The 27782-nt window shown below is 42.5% G+C and overlaps 1 protein-coding gene across 1 annotated transcript in view; it reads left to right on the top strand.

Moving 5' to 3' along the window:
* STK32B (serine/threonine kinase 32B) overlaps window positions 1-27782 on the top strand; it is a 417658-nt gene that overhangs the window by 258928 nt on the left and 130948 nt on the right. Inside the window, exon 5 of the mRNA XM_038745347.1 lies at window positions 20187-20224. Within this exon, the coding sequence (XP_038601275.1) occupies window positions 20187-20224 (38 nt within the window). The remainder of the gene's footprint in view (window positions 1-20186; window positions 20225-27782) is intronic.

Raw genomic sequence — 27782 nt, 5'->3', positions numbered from 1 at the left:
CCCTCCTCCCCATCCCCATCCCCCCATCTTACCTCCTTCCCCTCCCCACAGCATCTGTATATATGTATATACGTTTGTACGTATTTATTACTCTATTTTATTTGTACATATTTATTCTACTTATTTTATTTTGTTCATATGTTTTGTTTTGTTGTCTGTCTCCCTCTCCTATACTGTGAGCCCGCTGTTGGGTAGGGACCGTCTCTGTATGTTACCAACTTGTACTTCCCAAGCACGTAGTACAGTGCTCTGCACATAGTAAGCCCTCAATAAATACAACTGAATGAATGAATGAATCATGAGCTGTTCAGATTTGGGGGAGTTAGAAAACTTCTGAAAACATGAAATAAATTCAAATGTTCTTTGTCAGCTTTTCAAAACCAGAAACATTTCACTGCATTAGAAAAACCTTCATTGTGTTAGTGCGGTGTCATATAATAATAATAATAACAACAGTGGTATTTGTTAAGCACTTAGTATGTGCCAAGCACTGTTCTAAGTGCTAACCAATATTGGTTTTCACTATTGTGACTCAAAGAACAATTAAAACTATTTTATTTCTGCACTTATGTGAGTCCAGCCAAAATATAAGGTGGATGATGGAAGATATTTTAGAGAATGTATACTGATGTCAGAATAGGGCACACAGTTCCCCACCCTGGAATCCCAGGAGTAAATGCTGTTAGAGGAAAAACATAACCCAATATTCAAAGACCACCAATTCATATCAGCCTTTTATTCAATCACTCGTGCTTACTGAGTTCTCGCCTTGTCCAGAGCACCGTAATAGGTACTTGAAGCAACATGACCTAGTGGATAGAGCACAGGCCTGAGAGTCAGAAGGTCATGGGTTCTAATCCTGGCTCTGCCACTTGTCTGCTGTGTCACCTTGGGCAAGTCACTTCACTTCTCTGGGCCTCAGTTCCCTCATCTGTAAAATGGGGATTAAGACTGTAAACCCCCCGGGGGACAACCTGATCACCTTGTGAACTCCCCAGCACTTAGAACAGTGCTTTGCACATAGTAAGCACTTAATAAATGCTATCATTATTATTATTATCTGTAAAATGTGGATTAAGACTGTGAGCTCCATGTGGGACAGGGACTGTGTCCAACTCGACTATCTTGTATCTACCCCAGTGCTTAGAACAGTGCCTGGCACGTAGTAAGTACTTTACAAGTACCATTATTATCATTATTATTATTATTACTTGGGAGAATAGAATACAAAAAAGTTGGTAAACATGTTTCTTGCCCGGAAAATCTAATTAATCTATCAATGGTATTTTTGAGCACTTATTGAGTGCAAAGCACTGTACTAAGCAATTGCGAAAGTACAATGCCAAAGAGTTGGTAGACACATTCCCTGCCCACAAGGAGCTTACAGTATACAGAGGGAAACAGATATCATATGCTCTAGTACCTATAAGTCTTCAAACTCTTCTGGTGATGAAGATAACATCACTCTGGAGGACAGGGAAGAAGAATCAGGGAATGTCAGTACCTGGCTTAGTTTTACAGGGAGTTACAGTTGGAAGGTGAAACAGGATTTAGATAATAATAATAATAATAATAATAATAATAATGGCATTTATTAAGCGCTTACTATGTGCAGAGCACTGTTCTAAGCGCTGGGAAATTTACAAGGTGATCAGGTTGTCCCACGTGGGGCTCATAGTCTTCATCCCCATTTTACAGATGAGGGAACTGAGGCCCAGAGAAGTTAAGTGATTTGCCCAAAGTCACACAGTTGAGAAGTGGTGGAGCCGGGATTTGAACCCATGACCTCTGACTCCAAAGCCCATGCTTTTTCCACTGAGCCACGCTGCTTCTCAGTCCCAAGTGAGATGATCAATCAGTCAGTGATTCAATCAGTGGTACTACTGAGTGTATACTAAGAAGAATAATAAGTGTTAGGAAGAATACAGTGCTACAGGGAAGCAGCAGGGACTAGTGAACAGACCACAGGCCTGGGAAGCAGAAGGACTGGGCCCTAATCCAAGCTCTGCCATTTGTGTGCTGTATGACCTTGGACAAGTCACTTCACTTCTTTGTGCCTCAGGGACCCCATGTGGAAAATGGGGATTAAGACTGTGAGCCCAATGTGAGACAAGGACTGTGTTCAACCTGTGTAGCTTGTCTCTACCCCAGAACTTAGAACTGTACTTGATGCCTAGTAAGCTATTATTATTATTATTATTATTATTATTATTATCATCATCATTATTATTACTATACATGACACATTCCCTGCCCACAGAGAGTTTGCAGTCCAGAGGAGGCTCATGTCTACTTATTCCACTGGACTATCCCAAGCAGTTAGTACAGTTCTCTGCAGAGTAAGAACTTGAAAAATATCTCTGATGGACTGATCGATTGATGAAATCATAGAAATGACACACAAAGACAACACCCCCCCCCGAAGGCGTCTGTGTTTTGACATTTAGTTCAACATAGACTTCCAAAGCTAATAATAGCCTGATATAGTTCATCTGACATTTGGCATCTCATTATACCTTCGGGAAATTAATCCTGAATGACTGCAGGTTTTCTATTCCTGCGTACATACTTTCCATAATAATGACATTTCTCAGCTCTTGAATAACAGTTTGGATTTAGAGTGTGTCGTCCCAGTCTCTGTTCCATTTATCGCGGCTTTCCCTATCAATTTCAGGCTCTGAAAGTCCACTTTCAATGGATGTGTTTTTAAAGCCGAGATATGATCGTGCTGAGAAACAGGGCAGTAGAAAATAGTGCCGAGGCTACCCTAACCTGGGAGGCTCTGATAAAATGTGCTTTGCTGAAAACGCGGCTCTGATAAAATCCTCCCTGACTACTGCTGATGGCCTCTTTTGTGTTGCTGTTTAACTTGTGGAGGCTTGTGGGATTGGCAATCTGTAGATTGCAAAGAAAATAATTTTAGGAAAGAGCCCATCTTGAAAAAAAGCTGAAAAATGGCCCTCTTTAGAATGAATCGAATGTTTCAATTCATCAAAAGTTCAGTGACTGCTAATGTCTACCCTAGCTTTGGTTCTAGGTTCCAAGAATTCCTAACAACTCCATAGTTTTAGAAACATGAAATGGTAAGCATGGTATACTCTTGTGGGCAGGTATCATGTCTACTAACTCTGTTGTGTTATTCTATTGTATAAACACCATGGTAACTCAGAGGTCATGGGTTCAAATCCTGGCTCCACCACTTGTCAGCTGTGTGACTTTGGGCAAGTCACTTAACTTCTCTGGGCCTCAGTTACCTCGTCTGTAAAATGGAGATTAAGACTGTGAGCCCCCCTTGTAACCTCCCCAGCACTTAGAACAGTGCTTTGCACGTAGTAAGTGCTTAATAAATGCCATTATTATTATTATTATTATTATTATTATTATTATTATTATTAACTGCTTTGCATGGCAAACGTGAATTCATTCATTCATTTCATTCATTCAATTGTATTTATTGAGCACTTACTGTGTGCAGAGCACTGTACTAAGCACTTGGGAAGTACAATCTGGCAACATATGGAGATGGTCCCTACCCAACAGTGGGCTCACAGTCTAGAAGAGGGAGACAGAGAACAAAACAAAACATATTAACAAAATAAAATAAATAGAATAAATATGTACAAAATAAATAAATAAATAAATAAATAGAGTAATAAATACGTACAAACATACCATGGACTGACTGAAAAAACAAAAACAAATGGATTTTGGAGCAAATTAAGCCAAAGTGGCCTTTGGAAGGCCAAATGACTCTATTTACATGAGCATATTTTGGATACATAATCAGGAAGACTAATTCTCTGGAGACGACTTTAATGCTAGGAAAAGTCTAGGGAAAACGAGGAAGCGGCCGACCGGCAGCTAAATGGATAGAGACCATAACAACGATAAGGAAGAACCGTTAGAAAGGTCGTGGATTATGGCAGAGGACAGGACCTTCTGGAGAAAGTATATCCATGGAGTTGCCATGAATTGGAAATGACTCGACGGCACTTAATAGTAATAATAATAACAGCTTCTGCCCTCACCTCTGTCTTAAACAGAAATGCCTTACTATTGCCTTTAAAGCACACAATCACCTTGCCCCCTTCGACCTCATCTCACTGATTTTCTAGTAAAAGCCAGCCCGCAGTCTTTTCTCCTCTAATGCCAATCTATTCACTGTACGTCGATCTTGTCTATCTTGCTGCCGATCACAGCGTGGCTTAGTGGAAAGAGCATGGGCTTGGGAATCAGGGAATGCGGGATCTAACTGCGGCTCCACCACTTGTCTCCTGTGTGACCTTGGGCAAGCCCTTTAACATCTTTATGCCTCAGTTACCTCATCTGTAAAATGGAGATTAAGACTGTGAGCCCCACCTGGGACAACCTGATTACCTTGTGTCTGCCACAGTGCTTGAAAGAATACTTGGCACATAGCACTTAACAAGTACCATAATTATTATTATTATCATCATTGTCCACGTCCTACCTCTGGCTTGGAATGCCCTCCCTCTTCATATCCGACAGATGATCACTTTCCCCACCTTCAAAGCCTTTGAAAAATCTTATCTCCTCCAAGAAGCTGTCCCTGACAAAGCCCTCATTTCTTCTTCTCCCACTCCACTTTATTTTTCCTCCCTCAGCCCCACAGCACTTATGTACATATCCGTAATTCATTTATTTCTATTAATGTCTGTCTCCTCCTCTAGACTGTAATTTTATTGTGGGTAGGGAATATGTCTACTCTATATTGAACTCTCCCAACTGCTTAGTACAGTGCACTCAGGAAATATGATTGATTCCTGGGGAGCGGAGATTGGGACCTCAAGCTCGGAAATCTTGCCCTGACAGTTGCTAATAACAGTTGCTTACTATGTATCAGGCACTGTACTAGGCACTGGGGTGGATACAAGTAATTCGGGTTGCACACAGTCCCTGTCCCACATGTGACTCACAATCTTAATCCCCATTTTCCAGGTGAGGTAACTGAAGCCCAGAGAAGTGAAGTTACTTGCCCAAGGCCACACAGCAGGCAAGTGGCAGAGCTGGAATTAGAAACCATGACCTTCTGACTCTTAGGTCCAGGCTCTATCCACTACACCATGCTGTTTGGTGGCACGTGTGTTCCCGAGGTGACATTGGTGGAAGTTTTCGAGCACCTGGAAGTGTCTTCCGTAGTCGGTTCAGATCTCCTAGTCATCTCAAAAACTGGAAAACAAAACTGCCTCGTAGACTTTGGACCGTGGAAGCAACTTGATCCTCACCACCATCATATGCTGTCAAAAGTCATGCTGCCCTTTCAGATTCTGCTTCCCCAATTCTTTTTTTTCACATTCAAAAATCAATTGGCAGCGTGGCAATTAGAGAAGCAGCGTGGCTCAATGGAAAGAGCCCGGGCTTTGGAGTCAGAGGTCATGGGTTCAAATCCCGGCTCTGCCACATGTCTGCTGTGTGACCTTGGGCAAGTCACTTCACTTCTCTGAGCCTCAGTTCCCTCATCTGCAAAATGGGGATGGTGACTATGAGCCCCACATGGGACAACCTGATCACCTTGTATCCCTTCTAGCACTTAGAACAGTGCTTTGCACATAGTAAGCGCTTAACAAATGCCATTATTATTATTATTATTATTAATTGGCATTAATCGAAATATTAATTGGCATTAATGGAATTAATTAGAAATATCTGCAATGTTTTCTTTAGGTGGTAAAACTCCCAAAGGTTTTTGAGCCAATAATTCTTCCTTGTTCTATGCACAAACACACACGCACGCATACACGCCAAACATATATGTTCATTAATTCATTCAATTGTATTTATTGAGCGCTTACTGTGTGCAGAGCATAGTACTAAGTGCTTGGGAAAATACAGTACAAGAAAAGTGACGTTCCCTGCCCACAATGAGCTTATAGACTATAAGATTTGTACAGTTATATGTTACACATTATATAATAATAATAATAATTTTGGTATTTATTAAACACTTTCCATGTTCTAGGTGCTGTACTAGCTCTGGGATGGATACAAATAAATCGGGTTGAAAACAGTCTCTATCCCACCTGGGGTTCACAGTCTCAATCCCCATTTTACAGATGAGGTAACTGAGGCTTAGAGAAGTGAAGTGATTTGCCCAAGGTCACAAAGCAGACGAGTGGCAAAGCCGGGATCAGAACTCCAGGTCTATGCTCTATCCAGAGCCCACTGTCGGGTAGGGACCATCTCTATATGTTGCCAACTTGTACTTCCCAAGCGCTTTGCACACAGTAAGTGTTCAATAAATACGATTGAATGAATGAATTAGGCCATGCTGCTTCTCATATGGATTATATTATCGTGTGTATTATATATAATGTGCACACACACACACACCTATATGCACAAATATGGATTTGGACTCCATTCATTCATTCAGTCATATTGAGCGCTTACTGTGTGCAAAGCACTGTACTAAGCGCTTGGGAAGTACAAGTTGGCAACATACAGAGACGGTCCCTACCCAACAGTGGGCTCACAGTCTAGAAGGAGGAGACAGAGAACAAAACAAAACATAGTAACAAAATAAAATAAATAGAATATGTACAAATAAAATAAATAAATAAAGAGTAATAATAAAATAAATAAATAAATAGAGTCCAGGTGCTTTCCCCCAGCTAAGCATTCTACCCCAGAGCCAAAAGTCCTCTTCCCTGACAATGAACTCCAGTGGAAGACAGCTAGTTGAGGGTCCAGACTCTGCCAGAGACTAGCCGTGAGAATTCCGGAGACTCATTTAACCTCTCTCTACTTCTCTCTCCACTTCTACAAAATGGGCACGATGATACACAGACCTCTAGCTCCCACAGAGCCGAGGAGAATATAATGAGATGATGAATTCAGAGGCACTCGGGAAGCAAGTTCCTTGGCTATCTTGCTAGAGAACCGTGGCGCAGATGATAAACGAGATGTAATTCAGAGTATGTGAAATAGGAGCAGAAGAGGTAGGCGAGCCGTGCGGTTTGCCGAGCCAATACTAGAAGAGGATCCTATTGAAAATGACCAAGTCTTTTGCGGGCACCACGGACTGCCCGAAAGACAAACAAATGGATTTTAGAGCAAATTAAACCAAAGCGGTCTTTGGAAGGCCAAATGACTCGACTCAGATTAGCTTATTTTGGATATTCATTCATTCATTCAATCGTATTTATTGAGCGCTTACTGTGTGCAGAGCACTGTACGAACCCTTGGGAGGTACAAGTTGGCAACATATAGAGATGGTCCCTACCCAACAGTGGACTCACAGTCTAGAAGGGGGAGACAGAGAACAAAACAGAACATATTAACAAAATAAGTAGAATAAATATGTACAAGTAAAAGAAATAAATAGAGTAATAAATACGTACAAACATTTATACATATATACAGGTGCTGTGGGGAAGGGAAGGAGGTAAGCCAGAGAGGATGAAGAGTGGGAGAAGGGGGAGAGAGACATATAATCAGGGGGAATAATTCTCTGGAGAAGACACTAGTGCTAGGAAAAATGTACAGGGAAAACGTGGAAGAGGCAGACCAGAAGCTAGATGGGTAGAGACCATAACGACGAAAAAGGAAGAACTGTTAGAAAGGTTGCAGATTATGGCTGAGGATGGGACGTTCTGGAGAAAGTATATCCACAGAGTCTCTATGACTTAAAAACATGTTGACAGCACTTAATAATAATAACTGCTGGTGCAGAAACCTGAGGTCAAACACTGACAGACGGGTCCTGATCCTCTGCTGTTTCCCTTACCTGTAATTTCATTAATGTCTGACTCCCACGCTATCAACCACTTTATCTATCATTGCTATTTACTGAGCACTTACAATGTGCACCGCTCTGTACAAAGCACTTAGGAGAGTACAATAATCTTAATAATTGTGTTATTTGTTAAGCGCTCACTGTGTGACAGGCACTATACTAAGCGCTGGGGTAAATACAAGCAAATTGAGTTGGACACAGTCCCTGTCCCACCTGGGGCTCACAATCTTAATCCCCATTTTACAAATGAGGGAATTTTGGTGCAGAGAAGTAAAGTGACTTGCCCAAGGTCTCACGACAGAGAAGTGGCGGATCTGGGGTTAGAGACCAGGTCCTTCTGACTTCCAGGCTCAAGTTCTGTCCACTAACTAGGCCATGCTGATAGAACAGGGTTGGTAAATATTTTCCCTGCACACAATGGCTTACAGTCTAAAGGGGGAGACAGACATTGATATAAATAATTTCTAGATAGGTACAAGGGTAATAATAATGATAACTATGATATTTGTTAAGCCTTCCTTCCTCTCCCCCTCGTCCCCCTCTCCATCCCCCCATCTTACCTCTTTCCCTTCCCCACAGCACCTGTATATATGTATATATGGTTGTACATATTTATTACTCTATTTATTTATTTATTTATTTTACTTGTACATTTCTATCCTATTTATTTTATTTTGTTGGTATGTTTGGTTCTGTTCTCTGTCTCCCCCTTTTAGACTGTGAGCCCACTGTTGGGTAGGGACTGTCTCTATGTGTTGTCAATTTGTACTTCCCAAGCGCTTAGTACAGTGCTCTGCACATAGTAAGCGCTCAATAAATACGATTGATTGATTGATTGATTGATTAAGCACTTACTATGTGCCAAGCACTGTTCTAAGCGCTGGGATAGATACAAGGTTGGACACAGTCCCTGTCCCACATGGGGTTCACAGCCTCAATCCCCATTTTACAGATGAGATAATTGAGGCACAGAGAAGTTAAGTGACTCATCCAAGGTCACACAGCAGATAAGTGGGGAGGTACTGAGGAGTTGAGGGTGGGGTGAATACCAAATGCTCCCAGAGCACAGTTCCAGTGTACTGACAACACAGAAGGGAGAGGGAACTGGGGAAAAGAGTTTTGGCTCTCTTCCTCCCTTCAAATCCCTACTGAGAGCTCACCTCCTCCAGGAGGCCTTCCCAGACTGAGCCCCCTCCTTCCTCTCCCCCTTCTCCCCCTCCCCATCTCCCTGTCTTATCTCCTTCCCCTCCCCACAGCACCTGTACATATGTATATATGTTTGTACGTATTTATTATTCTGTGTATTCATTTATTTTATTTGTACATATTCTATTTATTTTATTTTGTTAATATGCTTTGTTTTGTTGTCCGTCTCCCCCTTCTAGACTGTGAGCCCGCTGTTGGGTAGGGACCGTCTCTATATGTTGCCAACTTGTACCTCCCAAGCTCTTAGTACGGTGCTCTGCACACAGTAAGCACTCAATAAATACGATTGAATTGAATGAATGAAAGGTCTTTATCGGGGAAGGTCTCTTGGAAGAGATTTCACTTTAACAAGGCTTTGGAGGTGGGTCTGGTATATATGGGCAGGGAGGGAATTCCAGGCCAGAGGCAGGATGTGGGTAAGGGGTCAGTGGTGAGATAGGTGAAATCAGGGCACAGTGAGCAACTCGGCACTGGAGGAGTCAAGTGCGTGGGCTGGGCTAAGTAGGTGATCAGTGAGGTGGGATAATAATAATAATAACAATAATAATAATAATAATAATAATGGCATTTATTAAGTGCTTCCTATGAGCAAATCACTGTTCTAAGCACTAGGGAGATTACAAGGAGATCAGGTTGTCCCACGGGGGGCTCTCAGTCTTCATCCCCATTTTACAGATTTTAGAGAAGCAGTGTGGCTCATTGGAAAGAGCATGGGCTTTGGAGTCACAGGTCATGGGTTCGTGTCCCTACTCCGCCACACGTCTGCTGTGTGACCTTGGGCAAGTCACTTAACTTCTCTGAGCCTCAGTTCCCTCATCTGTAAAATGGGGATTAAGACTGTGAGGCCCACATGGGACAACTTGATCACCTTGTATCCCCCCCAGCGCTTAGAACAGTGCTCTGCACATAGTAAGCGCTTAACAAATGCCATCATTATTATTATTATTACAGATGAGGGAACTGAGGCACAGAGAGCTGAAGTGACTTGCCCAAAGTCAGACAGCTGACAAGCAGCAGAGCAGGGATTCAAACCCATGACCCCTGATTCCAAAGCCCGTGCTCTTTCCACTAAGCCACACTGCGGCGAGCTGATTGAGTGCTTTAAAGCCAATGGTCAAGAGTTTCTGTCCGATGCGAAGTTGGATGGGCAACAACTGGAGGTTCTAAAGAAGTGGGAAGACATGAACTGATTTTTTTTTTTTTAGAAAAATAATCTGGGCAGCCGAGTGAAGCATGGACTGGCATGGGGAGAGATAAGAGGTAGGAAGGTCAGTGAAGAGGCAAATGCAGTAGTTACTAGGTTGTGAAATCCTTGAGGGCAGGGATTATGCCTACCCACTCTATCATAGGCACACTCCCTGCCCACTCTATGGTAGTGTACTATCCCAATTGCTTAGCACAGTGCTCTGTACACAGTTTTGGCTCCATCCATTCTATTGGTTGATTGGTTGGTTGATTCATCAAGAGAGAAAACAGACCTGTCACTAGCAAGAGTTTAAAATCCTCCATGGAACCTCCAATATTTACACCTGGTTGTGTAGAAGCCCACAACTGCTTTTTTTTGTTGGGGGGGGGGGGGGGGCAGATAATTATTGGTGAATTCTCCAAACCTGGTTCCTCCAAATTTAGGATTTTTTTTTCATTTAATTCTTATAGTATATAATAATGATAATAATAATTTTGGTATTTGGTGCTTACTACGTGCAAAGCATTGTTCTAAGCGCTGGGAAGGATACAAAGTGATCAGGTTGTCCCATGTGGGGCTCACTGCCTTCTTGATAGCAGTCAAATTATTTATGTATTCCAGTACACATTGATAAAAATATGCTAAAACAATGACAGCTTCTTTGAATTATCTGCATCCCACCGAGAAGATAAAACTCTTATCCTGTTCTCCTACCGTGTCTGCCACACCTCGCTGAACAAATCACAATTGCAGAGTTCAGGAAATCTGGTAAAAGCCTCACCCCTGAAGTGTCTTATAATGTCACTGTTTCCCCCTGCTGAAAATGAAACATTGCTACTTTCTTCCATCTTTCCTGATGGAATAAATATGATACCATGGGGCTCCATACTTCTGTACATGACAAAGACTTGAGTAAACAACTGCAAACTCTCTGCTCTGCACACAGTAAGCGCTCAATAAATACGAATAAATGAATGAATGAATGAGTAAACACAAAACAACTTTGTTCTTTCCAAATTTCATTTGCCTTCCAGGTCATATGGTGGGGGAAGATTCTATTTGAAAATCGGCTAAAGAAAATCAGAGTATGTGGCATTTAAGTGGTTGCTACATGCAGGGGGTAGAGAAGCAGCGTGGCTCAGTGGAAAGAGCACGGGCTTGGGAGTCAGAGGTCATGGGTTCTAATCCCCACTCCGCCACTTGTCAGCTGTGTGAATTTGGGCAAGTCACTTTGCTTCTCTATGCCTCAGTTACCTCACCTGTAAAATGGGGATTAAGCCTGTGAGCCCCACATGAGACAACCTGATCAACTTGTATCCCCCCCAGCGCTTAGAACAGTGCTTGGCACATTGTAAGCACTTAACAAATACCATCATTATTATTATTATTACTATTATTAATCCTGGCTCTGTCACTTGTCTGCTGGGTGACCTTGGCCAAGTCACTTAATAATAATAATAATACTAGTTAAGGACTTAACTATGTGCCAAACATGATTCTAAGCACTGGGGTAGATACAAGTTAATCAGGTTAGACACAGTCCCTGTCCCACATGGGGCTCATACCCTTAATCCCGATTTTGGAGACAAAGTAACAGGCCCAGAGAAGTTCAGTGATGTGCTCAACTTCATTTGCCTGTGTCTCAATTTCCTCATCTGTAATATGGGAAATAAATTCTACTCCTTCCTAAACTGTTAGTCCCATGTGGGACAGGGCCTGTGTGAAAACATATTATCTTGTATCTCCTAAATGCATAATACAGTGCTTGGCACATCCCAAGTGCTTAACAAGTACCGTTGTTATTATTACTAAGGTTGTGGGCTTCTGGCTTGAGAAGAATGCTGATGTTGTCCATTGAGGTGGAAAGGTCTGGGTGAGGAGTGGATTTAGAGGGGAAAAGGAGGCCTGTTTTAGACATTTTGAGTTTGAGGTCGTGGTGGGACATCTTAGTGCAAACGTCATTGGAGGCAAGAGAAGAGGTGGTATTGTAAGCTCCCTCTGGACTGTAAACTTGTCATGGGCAGGGAATGTGTCTACCAAGTCCATTGTATTGTACTCTCCCAAGTGCTTAGTAGAGGGCTCTGCACACAGGTAGTGCTCCATAAATATTATGGATTAATTGTTGGATGGCAGGTCAGGGCTGGAGAGATGGATTTGGGAGTTGTCTACATAGCGATGGTAGCTGAAGCCTTGTAAGAGGATAATAATAATAATAATGGCATTTATTATTATTATTATTATTATTATTATTATTATTATTATTGAGAAGCAGCGTGGCTCAGTGGAGAAGAGCACGGGCTTTGGAGTCAGAGGTCATGGGTTCAAACCCCAGCTCCGTCAATTGTCAGCTGTGTGACTTTGGGCAAGTCACTTAACTTCTCTGGGCCTCAGTTACCTCATCTGTAAAATGGGGATTGAGACTGTGAGCCCCACGTGGGACAACCTGATCACCTTGTAACCTCCCCAGCGCTTAGAACAGTGCTTTTCACATAGTAAGCGCTTAATAAATGCCATTATTATTATTATTATTATTAAGCACTTACTATGTGCAAAGCACTGTTCTAAGCACTGGGGATGTTACAATGTGATCAGGTTGCCCCATGGGGGGCTCACAGTCTTCATCCCCACTTTGCAGATGAGGTAACTGAGGCACAGAGAAGTTAAGTGACTTGCCCAGTCACACAGCTGACAATTGGCAGAGCTGGGATTTGAACCCATGACCTCTGACTCCAAAGCCCGTGCTCTTTCCACTGAGCCACGCTGCTTCTTGATGGGATCCCTGAGAGCACGAGCTGGATGAAATCTGGGATACATCCGTTTTGAAAAAATTGATAAAAAAGAAAAGGATAACTCTTATCTAGAGAGATCCTGGATTGGCTTTCTCTAAGACGGCCCCTCTAGATTTTGAGGTCAAGCCACTTACCTCCACTTTAGAAAGCTGAGGTTGGTCTTTTATTCCTTTCTATTTCAGTAGATTTAATAGGATTTCTATTTTGAGCAGAGGCTGGTACCTCTAGAACTTGGTTCTTGATTTACAACGACTTCAATATTCCAGCAGATACATTGGTGAGGTCGGGAAGCTTTATATGCGACTGTAACTGTATTCAATCTCATATGCTGATCTTCAAACATGAGGGCTCAAAATAAAAAAAAATACTCTTCTCTGAGAAAATACTTTTTCACTTAGACCAACATAACCCATTTCAAGTTGCCTAACCTAATAAGCTTTCTGCCCTGTTGACATTTGCAAATGCTCACGATTCTCTTTGTAAATATTTAAATCGTTCTGAGTGTACTTTGGTTATCGTTTCCCCAAAGCAGAATTACTTGCTCTGCACAGTGTGACTTCTCCAGACTCTTTTAGTTTCCATTAAATATTTCAGACACAAACTTTCACCTGATCTCACCTTGATAAAAGAGATATTTCATTGTGGTTTGGGAAACAGCAAGTGGTACCCAGTGAATTTCCTGAGTCTTTTGGATCTGACCCAAGCATGGATACCTAATGATCCATAGTTTAAAGACAAAATAAATTAGCAGGGTTAAAGGAATGGATGCTAAATCTCCCCCCAGTAGATTATAAACTCCTTAAGGGTGAAGTTGTGTCTACTTTACTGTATTCTGTGAAGCAGCGTGGCATAGTGGAATGAGCACAGGCCTGAGAGTCAGAAAGATCTAGGTTCTATACTGGTTTTGCCATTTGTCTGCTGTGTGACCTTGGAAAAGTCACTTCTCTGTGCCTCAGTGACCTCATCAGTAAAATGGGGATTAAGACAATGAGCCCTATGTGGGACAGGGACTGTATTCAACCTGACTAGCTTGTCTCTACCCCAGAGCTTAGGACAGTGCTTGACATATAAGTGCTTAACAAATATTTTAATGACATATAATAATGATTATTATTATTACTCTCCCAGGCACTTTGTACAGTGCTCTGCACACAGTGAGTGCTCAATAAATACCATTGATGGATTCTAGATAATTTTAGAATGTCTTATGTTCCTAACGAGGTCTCATTTATCCTATTTGCCCTCATTTCTGCTTGACCTATGCACATAATAATAATAATAATAATAATAATAAACAATGATGGTATTGGTTAAGCGCTTACTGTGTGCCAGCACTGTTCTAAGTGCTGGTGTACATACAAAGTAATAGGTCATAATCAGGTTTCAAACCAAAGCTCCTCACTACTGGCTTCAAAGCTGTCCATCCTCTTGCCCCTTCTTACCTTACCTCTCTTCTCTCCTTCTCCATCCCAGCCCACACACTCCGCTCTTCTGGTGCCGCTAACCTCCTCACTGGGCCTCATTCTCGCCTGTCCTGCCATTGACCCCTGGCCCACATCTTACCTCTGGCCTGGAACGCCCTCCCTCCTCATATCCGCCACACAATCACGCTTCCCCCCCATCAAAGCCCTACTGAAGGCACACCACCTCCAAGAGACCTTCCCAGACTAAACCCCGTTTTCCACAACTCCCCTTCCACTCCATGTTGCCCAGACTCGCTCCCTTTGCTCTACTCCCCCTCCCCACCCCATAACACTTGTGTATATTATGTACATATCTATAATTCTATTTACTTGTTTTGATGTCTGTCTCCCCCCTTCTAGACTGTAAGCCCAGTGTGGGCAGGGATTGTCTCTCTTTATTGTTGAATTGTACTTTCCAAGTGTTTCGTACAGTGCTCTGCACACAGTAAATGCTCAATAAATGCTACTGAAAGAATGAAAGGTTGGACGCATTCCCTGTCCCACATGGAGCTCCCATTCGTGATCCCCATTTTCCAGATGAGGTAACTGAGGCAAAGGGAAGTAAAATGATTTGCCCAAGGTCACACAGCTGACAACTCTCTGACCCAGGATTAGAACCCACATCCTCTGACATCCAAGCCCGTGCTCTTGCCGCTAGGCCAGGCTGCTTCTCTACTTGGATCCAAACTTATTAAATTTTTGTTATTGGCCCTATCCCCAGTCCCTCACAAGTATATGTACATCCCTGCGCTCTTCCATGTCACCCATCAATAATTTATTTTAATTTCTGTTGCCCTCTCTAGACTATAAGCTTCTTGTGGTCAGGGAACATGTCTACCAATGTATTCCAAAGCTCCAAATAGAATGCTTAGTACACATGAAGTGCTCAGTAAGTACGATTGATCCATACACTTGGGAATGCATAATATAAACAATTTACTCATTAATTGTATTTATTGAGTGCTCACTGTGTGCAGAGCATTATACTAAGAGCTTGGAAGAGAACAATATAACAACATAACAGATACATTCCTTGACCACAATGAGTTTACAGTCTAGAGGAGAAAATGGACATTACTATAAATAAATAAAATTACAGCTTTGTACATAAGTACTGAGGGGGTGGGCGGGGAGATGAATAAAGGGAGCAAGTCAGGGGGAAGCAGAAGGGAGTTAAGGGAAAGGAAAAGAAGGCTTAGTCAGGGAAGGCCTCTTACAGTGATATTCATTCGTGTAGATCAAAAGATTTTCCAAAATGACTTCTTGTAAAGATATTTCTTTACTTCATTTGCCATTCTTGGTATTACTTTATATATATATATATATATATATATATATATATATATATATACATATATATACATATATATGTATATGTACATGTATATACATGTATATACATGTATATGCATATGTACATATATATATGTATATGTAATATAATGGAGGATCCTAATTGTTCTTGTTTTGTGCATTACACATGCCTGTCCAGTCCCCACAGAATCAGTCAGTGGTAATTGAGTGCATACTGCGCGAAAGGCACTGTGCTAGAACAGTGCTTGACACATAGTAAGCACTTAACAAATACCATTATTATTATTACTGTGAGCCCCCCGTGGGACAACCTGATCACCTTGTATCCCCCCAGCGCTTAGAACAGTGCTTTGCATGTAGTAAGCACTTAATAAATATTATTATTATTATTATTATTATTATTATTATTACTGAGTGCTTGGGAAAGTATAACCCACAAGAAGATTATAATCTAGCCTTTCCTACTCACATTCTTCTCACCAGAGTTCCCAGGACTCAGCTGTTGGAGAGTCTGCTCTTTTCCTTTCATTCTCCACCAATGTTTCACCCAATGATGTTGAGGATAATGGGTATCGTTGAAGCATTGGTGGTGCCCAAACAAGGTGGGTGGAGGGAAGCCTCTTAAGGACAAGGATGATCAAAGTAATAATAATAATTATGGTATTTGTTAAGTGCTTACTATGTGCCAGGCACTGTACTAAGCACTGGGGTAGATACAAGTAAATTGTATTGGACACAATCTCTTCCCACCTGGACACACAGTCGAAATCCCCTTTTACAGATGAGGTAACTGAGGCACAGAGAAATGAAGTGACTTGCCCAAGGACACACAGCAGATTAGTGGTGGAGCCAGGATTAGAACCCACGGCCTTCGTTCTCACCTGTCCCACTGTCGACCCCCGGCCCACGTCCTCCCCCTGGCCTGGAATGCCCTCCTTCTGCCCATCCGCCAAGCTAGCTCTCTTCCTCCCTTCAAGGCCCTACTGAGAGCTCACCTCCTCCAGGAGGCCTTCCCAGACTGAGCCCCCTCCTTCCTCTCCCCCTCCTTCCCCTCTCCACCCCCCTACCTTACCTCCTTCCCTTCCCCACAGCACCTGTATATATGTATATATGTTTGTACATATTTATTACTCTATTTATTGATTGATTTTACTTGTACATATCTATTCTATTTATTTTATTTTGTTAATATGGTTTGTTTTGTTCTCTGTCTCCCCCTTCTAGACTGTGAGCCCACTGTTGGGTAGGGGCCATCTCTATATGTTGCCAACAGGTACTTTCCAAGCGCTTAGTACAGTGCTCTGAACACAGTAAGCGCTCAATAAATACGATTGATTGATTGATTGACTCCCAGGCTCGGGTTCTAGCCACTAGGCCATGCTGCTTCTTATTAAGTCTCAGATAATGCCACATTGCAGCTGAAAACTGGGAGTCATTTGCTGAAGACAGCCCAGTGTGGTGCCCTGCCATGAAGAAGTTCCACATAATAAGATCCCCTCCCTCCTTGAGAGCATTGTGCCATGCTCGTCTTCAGCAGTTGACTCCCAATTTTCTGTTTCTTTCTCTGTACAAAGCTCCATATAAAGGGAAAAGCACAAAATGGAAAACAGTGGCAGGCAGGTATTCAGCTCAGTAACACAAGACTGCCTTTTTGCGTGTCTAGCGCAGTCACAGTTGCGGATCCTGCATTGGCCTTTTCTAATTATAATAATAATAATTATGGTATTTGTTAAGCACTTACTATATGCCAAGCACTGTTCTAAGCGCTGGGGTAGATACAAGGTTATCAGGTTGTCCCATGTGGGGCTCACAGTCTTAATCCCCATTTTACAGATGAGGTAACTGAGGCACAGAGAAGTTAAGTGACTCGCCCAAAGTCACTCAGCTGACAAGTGGCGAAGCAGGGATTAGAACCTATGACCTCTGACTCCCAAGACTGGGCTCTTTCCACTGAGCCATGCTGCTTCTCTGCCACAAATGCATTTATGGATGATCTTCACCGTTAGTTGTGTCTTTTTCAAATGTGAAGGACAGCTGCCCGTGCACTGATAAAACCAAGCAGGATATACAGGTCTCACTGTCATGTGAAAGTTTGGATGCTGTCATCATCATCATCAGTGGTATTTACTGAGCACTTACTATGAGCAGAACACTGTACTAAGCTCTTGGGAGAACACAATAAAATAGGACTGGTAGTCACATTCCCTGCCCATAACCAACTTAGAGTCCAGAGGGGGAGTTGGACATTAACATGACTAAATAGCTTACATATATATAATTTGAAGGTACGTATGCAAGTGCGGTGGGGTTGGGGTTGATGCTTGTCTACTTGTTTTGTTTTGTTGTCTTTCTCCTCCTTCTAGACTGTGAGCCCATTGTTGGGTAGGGAATGTCTCTATATGTTGCCGATTTTACTTCCCAAGCGCTTAGTACAGTGCTGTGCACACAGTAAACACTCAATAAATATGATTGAATGAATATATGTTGACGATTTTTACTTCCCAAGTGCTTAGTACAGTGTTCTGCACACAGTAAGTGTTTAATAAATACAATTGAATGAATGAATTTATGAAAGAGCATGGGAAAGGGGTCAACGGCGAGATAGACAATTATGTCTTAGCGGTTCAGTACCACATAAGTATCAGTCTGTCAGTTTTCCAAAAGACCTGCTGGTTTTCTTGATTCAGGTGCATTGCTTCAGGAGAGAATATAGTTTTAGCTTAGAGTCATATGTTAAAAGAAGCATGGCCTAATAGAAAGGGCTTGGGCCTGGGAGTGAGAGGACCTGGGTTCTAATCCCAGCTCTGCCACTTTTCTGCTGTGTGACCTTGGCCAAGTCACTTAACTCCTCTTTTCCTCATCTGTGAAATGAGGATTAAAACTCACTCCCTCTTATGAAGCCTGGTGAGCCCCATGTGGGACAGAGACCGTTTCCAGTTGATAACCTTGTGTCTATCCCAGTTCTGGGCACAATGCAAGCACTTTACAAATATCAGAAAAAAATGGTGGGCCACATTGTGATTGTGATGTTTATGGTCTCCTGGCAACATTTTTTAGCTATTCAAAGAGAAATCTTCACCCTAAAATTTCCACTCTTCTAGTTCACCTCTTCCTGGGCTTCCCTGTCACAGGTTCAGTGATCTATGAGTGTATATCCTCCAACTCTGTTGTATCATACTCCCCTGATGCTTAATTCAATGCTCTGCCTGCAGTAAGTGCTCAATAAATACCAATGATTGATGGATCCACAGGAAATGTATGTCAAATTTATGTCAGCTTTAGACAGGTGTGAGGCAGTGGCCAGCAATAATTTCAACTGTGGAATTTTCCTTTTTCAAGAGAAGCAGAGAAGCTGCACAGTCTAGTGGAAAGAGCACAAGCCTGGATGTCAGAGAGCCTGGGTTCTAATTCTGGCTCTGTCAAATGCCTGTTGTGTGACCTTTGGCTAGTCACTTAACTTCTCTGTCCCTCAGTTCTACTGTTCTCCCTCTTGGTTAGACTGCAAGTCTCAGCGGGGACAGGGACTGTGTCCAACCTAATTCACTTATAGCACCCCAATGCTTAGAACAGTGTTTGACACATAAGAAGCACCTAACAAATACCACACACAAAAAAAATCCTGAAAAATGTGCATCTGGGTTTATTTTCAACATATACACTAAAATATTTGGTAAAATATGGGTGGTTTCTGTAGGAGACATCCTAGAAGCTGGGAGTTCAACAACAGGAATTCAGGCTTTGTTTGCACACTGACAACCGAGTATAAGGTTATGAATGTAAATGGTGTCAAGGTGAGAGACACTCAGTATCTTAGTTTTTGCTAAGTGACAACTCTGTTGTATAGATGAACGACTTTTCTTTTGTCTCAAGGAATGAGAACAGGAAGTTAGAAGGGTCTTCCTTAGAGCTCTAACTCAGGGTTACTCTGCCCGAGATAATTGATTCCAATTAATAATATTTATTTATTAGAGAAGCAGCGTGGCTCAGTGGAAAGATCACTGGCTTTGGAGTCAGAGGTCATGGGTTCTAATCCTGGCTCCACCACTTGTCAGCTGTTTGACTTTGGGCAAGTCACTTAGCTTCTCTGAACCTGTTAACTCATCTGTAAAATGGGGATTAAGACTGTGAGCCCCACGTGGGACAACCTGATCACTTTGTATCCCCCTCAGAGCTTAGAACAGTGCTTTGTACATAGTAAGCACTGAACAAATGCCATCATCACTATTATTATTATTATTATCACTATTAAGCACTTACTAGGTTGCAGAGCTCATCCCCTATTACTTGTTGCCCCCCTCAACTTGGCTTTTCCCCCCAAGAAAGTGATCCATAGAATTCAGATCATTGTGGATCTCCAGTGACCATTTACTGATTAATCGGAGGGTTTCCCCATTTCTCATGAAGGGAATGGGCTCTTAGGAATTCATCAGTGCCCAGCGAAGTCTGTGACCTCTTCTTTTATCTTTTTTTAGGGACATCAAGCCAGACAACATATTGCTGGATGAGCATGGTAAGCCACGACTGGATATTTTATTTACCACATTCAGATGAGTCTAATATAAACCAATGACCAAAAAATGGTTCTCTGATCTATGAGCCCACGGTCATTAGTGTCTTTACTGTTTGCCTATGCCTTTTTGCCCCCGCGTCCTCTATATTCTCCTCATCCTCTTCCTCCTTGTCCTTCTCCTCTCCTCTTCATCCTTGTTCTCCTCCTGGCCTTCCTTCTCCTCCTCATCCTCATTCATTCATTCAATCGTATTTATTGAGTGCTTACTGTGTGCAGAGCACTGTACTAAGTGCTTGGGAAGTACAAGTTAGTAACATATAGAGATGGTCCCTACCCAATAGCGGGCTCACAGTCTAGAAGGGGGAGACAGACAACAAAACAACACAAATTAACAAAATAAAATAAATAGAATAGTAAATATGTACAAGTAAAATAGAGTAATAAATCTGTACAGACATATCCTCATCCTCCTCCTCCCCTCCTCCTTGTCGTTGTCTTCCTAATTCTTTCCCTTCTTCTCCTTCTCTTCCTCCTCCTCCTTGTTCTCCTCCTCCTCTTCCTCACCCCCTCACCTGTCACAGAGCCTCTCTCTTTTCCTGGAGTAGGGCCTTCATCTGAAGATTGTCAGGGGAATGAGGAGGAATAGAGAAGGGAAAGTCCAAAAATCACTGGTTTTGGTATTTTCTTCTTTTGCATTCCACATTTCCTGATTCATTCCTTATCACTGCTCTTTCCTTCTTTCTTGCTCTTTTTTCAATCAATAAATCAGTGGTATTTTCTGAGCGCTGACTGTGGACAGAGCACTGTACTAAGTACTGTAGAATCGGGGTGGTCTAGTGGACAGAGCCCAGAGCTGGCAGTCAGAAGGATGTGGGTTCTAACCCTGTCTCCACCACTTGTCTGCTTGTGACCTTGGGCAAGTCACTTCTCTTCTCGGTGCCTCATTCCCTTTTCTGTAAAATGGGGATTAAGACTGTGAGCCCCATGGACTGTGTCCAACTTGGTTAGGTCATATCTACCCTAGTACAATGTCTGGCACATAGTAAGCACTTAATAAATATCGTTAAAAAAAGCCCTTGGGAAAGTATAATACAACAGAGTTAGTAGACACATTCCCTGCCTATAATGAGCTCCAATCTAGAAGGGGAGATAGACATTAATATGAATAAATGAATTACAGATACATACACTGAGTGTTCAATACATAGTATAGTGCATAGACCACCCATTCATCGACCAATTGTATTTATTTTGTGCCTCCAAAGTTCAGAACACTTTGAGAGAGCTCAATAGAAGTTAAAGAAATGATTCCAGTCTTCAAAGAGCTCACAGTTTATTTAGGAAACTTGGGAAAAGAATTGAAGGCATAGAGTGCAGGTCATTAATAAATGCTATGGCTGTAGACAATCCTTTTTCTTGGACACCAGAACCTTCAGCCAAGCAGTCAATCAATCAAGTATTTATTCAGTGCTTACTACGTGCAGACCACTGTACTAAGAGTCTGGGAGAGTACAATGTAACAGAATTAGAAGACATGCTCCCTGTTCATCACAAGCTAACAGTCCAGGAATACAAATTTCCCATTTATATGTTTCAGTCAGCCCGATTCAACCATTTTATGAAGGAAAAAAGCGGGTAAGTAAAGCCAAAGGTGACACAGATAAAATGTAAAGAAGGTTGGCAGAAGTCAAGAAGGATTAGGATAGAGTCTGTTAGATTTAGGAAGGAGGATGTAGACAATCCACCTGAGAAGGAGCCTCAGCTACCTCTCTTTGCCTCAGTTAGCTCATCTGTCAAATGGGGATGAAGACTATGAGTCCAATGTGAGACAGGGACTGTGTCTGACCTGATTAACATGTGTCTATGCCAGTGCTTAGTACAGTGCTTGGCACCTAGTAAGTGCTTAACAAATACCACAGTCCTTAGCATTACTGTTAAGGAAATAGAGCAATAGCAGGGAGGTGCAGTGGATCCAGGGTATTTTTTTTAGTTTTGGTTAGGGTTTTTTTAGGATGGGAGAGATGTATGCAAGCTTGAAGTGGCAGTGAGTGGTTGAAGATGGTGAGTCAGGGAGACCAACTACTTTAAGTTTGGCTTTGGCTTTGCTTTGGCTTTAAACAGGATTAGAACCCAGGTTATTCTGACTCTCTGGCCCATGCTCAATACAGACAAGTGCATGCCTGGCACATAGCAAGTGTTTAACAAATGCCAGTAAAAAAGAGAAAGGGAGGAATTGGAAATGGCCAAAGTGGGCCTGGGGTCCGGATTTCTGTCAAAAGTTCTTCCTGGAATGAGCTCAAGGAGGAAAGGAGTCAATGCCCTCCCTCCTCAAATCTGACAGACAATGACTGTCCTTCTGCTTCAAAGACTTATTGAAGGCCCACCTCCTCCAAGAAGTCTTCCCTGACTAAGCCCCCCTTTCCTCTTCTCCCACTCCCTTCTGCATCTCCCTGACATGCTCTCTTTATTCATCCCCCCTCCCAGCCCCACAGCCCTTATCTGTCATTTATTTATTTGCATTGATGTCTGCCTCCCCCCAGCCCCCGCGACTGCAAGCTCATTGTGAACAGATAATTTGTCAGTTTATTGTTGTATTGTACTCTCCCAAGCACTTAGCACAGTGCTCGATACACAGTAAGTACTCATTAAATATGATTGAATGAATGAATTAGTGAACAGAAGAGGTGACCCATGTGGAACAGGGACTGGATCCAACCGTGTGTCTACCCCAGCACTTAGTATAGTGCTTGGAACATCATCATCATCATAATAATAATAATGGCATTTGTTAAGCACTTACTATGTGCCAAGCACTGTTCTAAGTGCTGGGGGGATACAAGGTAATCAGGTTGTCCCGCATGGGGCTCACAGTCTTAATCCCCATTTTCCAGATGAGGTAACTGAGGCACAGATAAATTAAGTGACTTGCCCAAAGTCACACAGCTGACAAGTGGCAGAGCCGGGATTAGAACCCATGACCTCTGACTCCCAAGCCTGTGCTCTTTCCTCTGAGCCATGTGCACATAATAAGCATTTAATGAGTACCATAATAAAATGTAGGGATAATAATAATTATAATAATACTAGTGTTATTTGGTTAATGCCATGTGCAAAGCACTGTACTAAATGCTGGGATAGAAACAAAATAAGCAGATCGGACACAGTCCCTGTCCCACATTTGCTCCACCAACTATTAGGGAGGGAAAATAGGTATTGAGCGTCCCTGTGGGGAAGCAGAGTTAGTAGGACCTGTGTTCTAATCCTGCCCCTGCCACTTCTCTGTGTGCTGATGGGCAAGTCACTTCACTTCTCTGTGCCTCAACTGCCTCATCTGTAAAATGGGAATTAAGATGGTGAGCCCCACTGGGGACATGGATTGTGTGTAACCTGATTACTTTGTGTCTACCCCAGCACTTAGTACAATGCCTGACACATAGTAAGTGCTTAATAGTAATAATGGTGGTATTTGTTAAGCACTGACAAATACTGCAATTGTTATCATTATTATTATTGTTATTATTAATCACCATGGCTCAGAGGAAAGAGCACGGGCTTGGGAGTCAGAGGTTGTGGGTTCTAATCCCAGCTCCACCACATGTGTGACCTTGGGAAAGTCACTTAACTTCTCTGAGCCTCTGTTACCTCATCTGTAAAATGGGGATTAAGACTGTGAGCGCCACGTGGGACAACCTGATCAGCTTGTATCCCCCCAGCGCTTGGAACAGTGCTTCACACATAGTAAGTGCTTAACAAATGATATCATTATTATTATTATTATTATTATTATTATTATTATTATCTTTCAGATGAAGAAAATGTGGGACAGAGAAGGACAGCAACTTGCCCAAGGTCACACAGCAGGCATGTGGTACAGCAGGGCTTATAACATGGGTCTTCTGATCCCCAAGCCCTTGCTCATTCGTCTAGACTACATTCATTCATTCATTCAATCATATTTATTGAGAGTTTACTGTGTGCAGAGCACTGTACTAACAGCTTGGGAAGTACAAGTTGGCAACATATAGAGATGGTCCCTACCCAACAACGGGCTCACAGTCTATAGGTGGCATTGTTAGGAGGGTAAGGGTGAGCATTAAAAAGACTGTAGTAGTAAATGTGAGATTTTTCCACTTTAAGCCTTGAGTGGCAATCCAACCGTGCAATTGAGACAAACTGATGTCTAAGGAATTTATTCTGATTCCAAAATGGACAGGCAGCACAAACCAAAAAAATCACAGAGGTAAATGAACAATTCTTTAACTCAGATGTGACCCCCTGAACCACAAAGCTAGGAAGACTAGCTCTGGAATCCTATTGCATTAGTTGGGATCCAGGGATTACAACATGCAGCGATCAGACTGCTTAGGATGTTGTTTAAATCATTCAACATATCAGTGGTATACACTGAGGGCTTACTGCGTGCAGCACACTGTACTAAGCATTTGGGAGAATACAATAGAATTCATTAATTCATTCATTCAATCATATTTATTGAGTGCTTACTGTGTGCAGAGCACTGTACTAAGCACTTGGGAAGTATAGCTTCCCTAATTCAAACCACAGGTTGTTGTTGTTTTTTCCCTTCTGGACTTAGTGCAGTGAATCTTAACTACATTCACTAATTTGGAGTTGAGGGAAATAAAATAATATATTCATTAGTCTGACCAATTTTAAACATATAAAATGTGTTGCCTTTGTCACGTAATTTGGGAACTTCCTAAATTCCCAAAACGTTAATTTGTTGGGAAGCAACATAGCCTAATGGAAAAAATATGGGCCTGGGACTCAGAGGACCTGAGTTCTAATCTCAGCTCTTTCTGCTGTGTAACCTTGGGCAAGTCACTTCACGTCTCTCATTTCACTTCCCTGGGCCTCAATAAAAAGAGGTATTGAATTCCCATTTTACATTTTAATAATAATAATAATATTAGCTTAGTACAGTGCTCTGCATACAGTAAGCGCTCAATAAATACGACTGAATTGAATGATAATAATAGTACTGGTTAAGCGCTTAGTATGTGCTAAGCACTGTTCTAAGTGCTGGGGTAGATACAAGTTAAGCAGGTTGGACACAGTCCCTGTCCCACATGGGGCTCACACTCTTAATCCCCATTTTACAGATGTGGGAACTGAGGTCCAGAGAAGCGAAATGCTTTGCCCAAGGTCACATGGAGACCTGTAGCAGAGCCGGGATTAGAACCCATGTCCTTTTGACTCTCAGCCCTGTGTTCTAACTACTAAGTCACGATGGTATTTGTTAAGCGCTAACTATGTAGCAGTCTCTGTACTAAGCACTGGGGTGGATACAAGTGAATCAAGTTGGACACAGTCTCTGTCCTATGTGGGGCTCAGAGTCTCAATCCCCATTTTACAGATGAGGGAACTAAGGCCCAGAAAATTGAAGTGACTTGCCCAAGGTCAAACAGCAGACAAGTGGTGGAGCCAGGATTAGAACCCACAGTGTTTTGAGTCCCAGATATGTGCTCTTGCCACTATGCCATTCTTCTTTTATTCCCTAATTAGACTGTGAGCCCCATGTGGAAACAGGAATCCGATGACCTTGTGTTCTACCCCAGTGCTTAGCGCAGAACTTGTCACACCGTAGGCATCCAATAAATACTGTTGGTTGATTGGTATTTCCTTCAGTATCAGTGAACCGTCCCCACCCCTTGTGATAGTTCCTGTCCCACATGACTTTAAAAACCAGCAGCAAAGCAGGCTCTCTCTGTGCAGGCTGAACTTTAAACACTTGCAATTCATTTACTTTTTAGTGCCTGGGAATTAGTAGAGCGGCATGCCCTAGATTCACAAGGGCCTAAAAGAATTTCAAATTCCTCTAGCTGAGATGGGCTGAGTTTCTAACTTGAGCAGTCCTATTTTCCCACTGAATGTCGTGGAGAATATGGGCTTTTAAATGTATAAATCATTAATCAATCAATCGTATTTCTTGAAGGCTTGCCATTTTCAGAGCACTGAATTAAGCACATGGGAGAGTAAAATATAACCGATTTGGTAGACACGTTCTCTGCCCTTATGTGTAGCACTTAAATACATATCTGTAATTTATTTATTTATATTAATGTCCATGTCCCCTTCTATAATAATAATGATGGTATTTGTTAAGCGCTTACTCTGTGCAAAGTACTGTTCTAAGCGTTGGGGGATACAAGGTGATCAGGTTGTCCAACATGGGGGCTCACAATCTTAATCCCCATTTTACAGCTGAGGTAACTGAGGCACAGAGAAGTGACTTGCCCGAACTCACACAGCTGATAAGGGGGAGAGTCAGGATTAGAACCCATGACCTCTGACTCCCAAGCCCGGGCTCTTTCCACTGAGCCACGCTGCTTCTTATAGACTGTAAGCTTGTTGTGGACAGGGATTCTGTCTCATATTGATATATTGTACTCTTCCAAGCGCTTAGTACAGTGCTCTGCACTCAGAAAGTCCTCAATAAATATGATTGGCTGACTGACTGCCAACTGACTGCCAACTCATATGAAACTGACCGTTTCATATGAGGTCCCAGCGCTTAATAAATACAGTGCCTGTCACATAGTAAGTACAAAACAGATACCATCATTACTATGTAACTCATACTTTCAGAGGGAGGAAAAGCATGCATTTCATCCCCATTTTACAGATGAGGAAACGGAGGCCCAGAGAAGTTAAATGACTTGGCCAAGGTCCCTCAGCAGTCAAGTGGCAGAACAGCATTATGACCCAGGTCTCGATCAATCTGTCATTAGTATTTTTTTTAGCACTCTCCATGTGAGAACACTGTACTATGGGCTTGGGAGAAGACAATTGAACAGAGTAGATGTAGACAATCCCTGCCCACAAGGAGCTTACAGACTAGATGTGGAGAAAGACATTAAACTAAATTGTCAATAAGATCTGTCCAAGTTATGCAGAAGAGAAGACTAAGGAAAGTGAGGGTTTTTAGGACTCAGTGGCAGGGTCCTTCCTCTCAGGGCTGTTTTCACACACTGTTCTACAAGCCCTCTGAGGAGTTTGGACAAGAATGGGTGGAGGGAGAGAGTAGAGGGTGCAGTGGGATTCAGGAAAGGGTTTTTTAGTCGAGCAGAGACCAGAGCCTGTTTGAGGGCAGAGGAGTGGGAAGTATCAGAGAGTGAGTGGCTGAATGTGGCCTTCAAGACAAGGGGAAGAGGGGGAAACAACTGGTTTTAGAAGGTTCAAGTAGATGGACTCAGAGGCACAGATAGTGAGGGTAGATTTTGAAGGCAGGACGTCACTGGCAGAGAATCTGGGATTTGTGAACTGCAGAAAGAGGAAAATGGACAGGGATCCCAGCTAACAGACATGCCAGAAGCAGCAGCAGAGTGGAAAGAGCTTGGGCTTTGGACTCAGAGGTCATGGGTTCGAATCACGGCCCCACCACATGTCTGCTGTGGGACCTTGGACAAGTCACTTAACTTCTCTGAGTCTGTACCTCATCTGTAAAATGGGGATTAAGACTGTGAGCCCCACGTGGGACAACCTGATCATCTTGTATCCCCCCCACAGTGCTTAGAACAGTGCTTTGCTTTTAGACTGT

This window comes from Tachyglossus aculeatus, chromosome 4 (genome assembly GCF_015852505.1).
Source record: "Tachyglossus aculeatus isolate mTacAcu1 chromosome 4, mTacAcu1.pri, whole genome shotgun sequence".
Lineage (NCBI taxonomy): Eukaryota > Metazoa > Chordata > Mammalia > Monotremata > Tachyglossidae > Tachyglossus > Tachyglossus aculeatus.
This window is presented reverse-complemented; position numbering and strand designations above follow the sequence as displayed.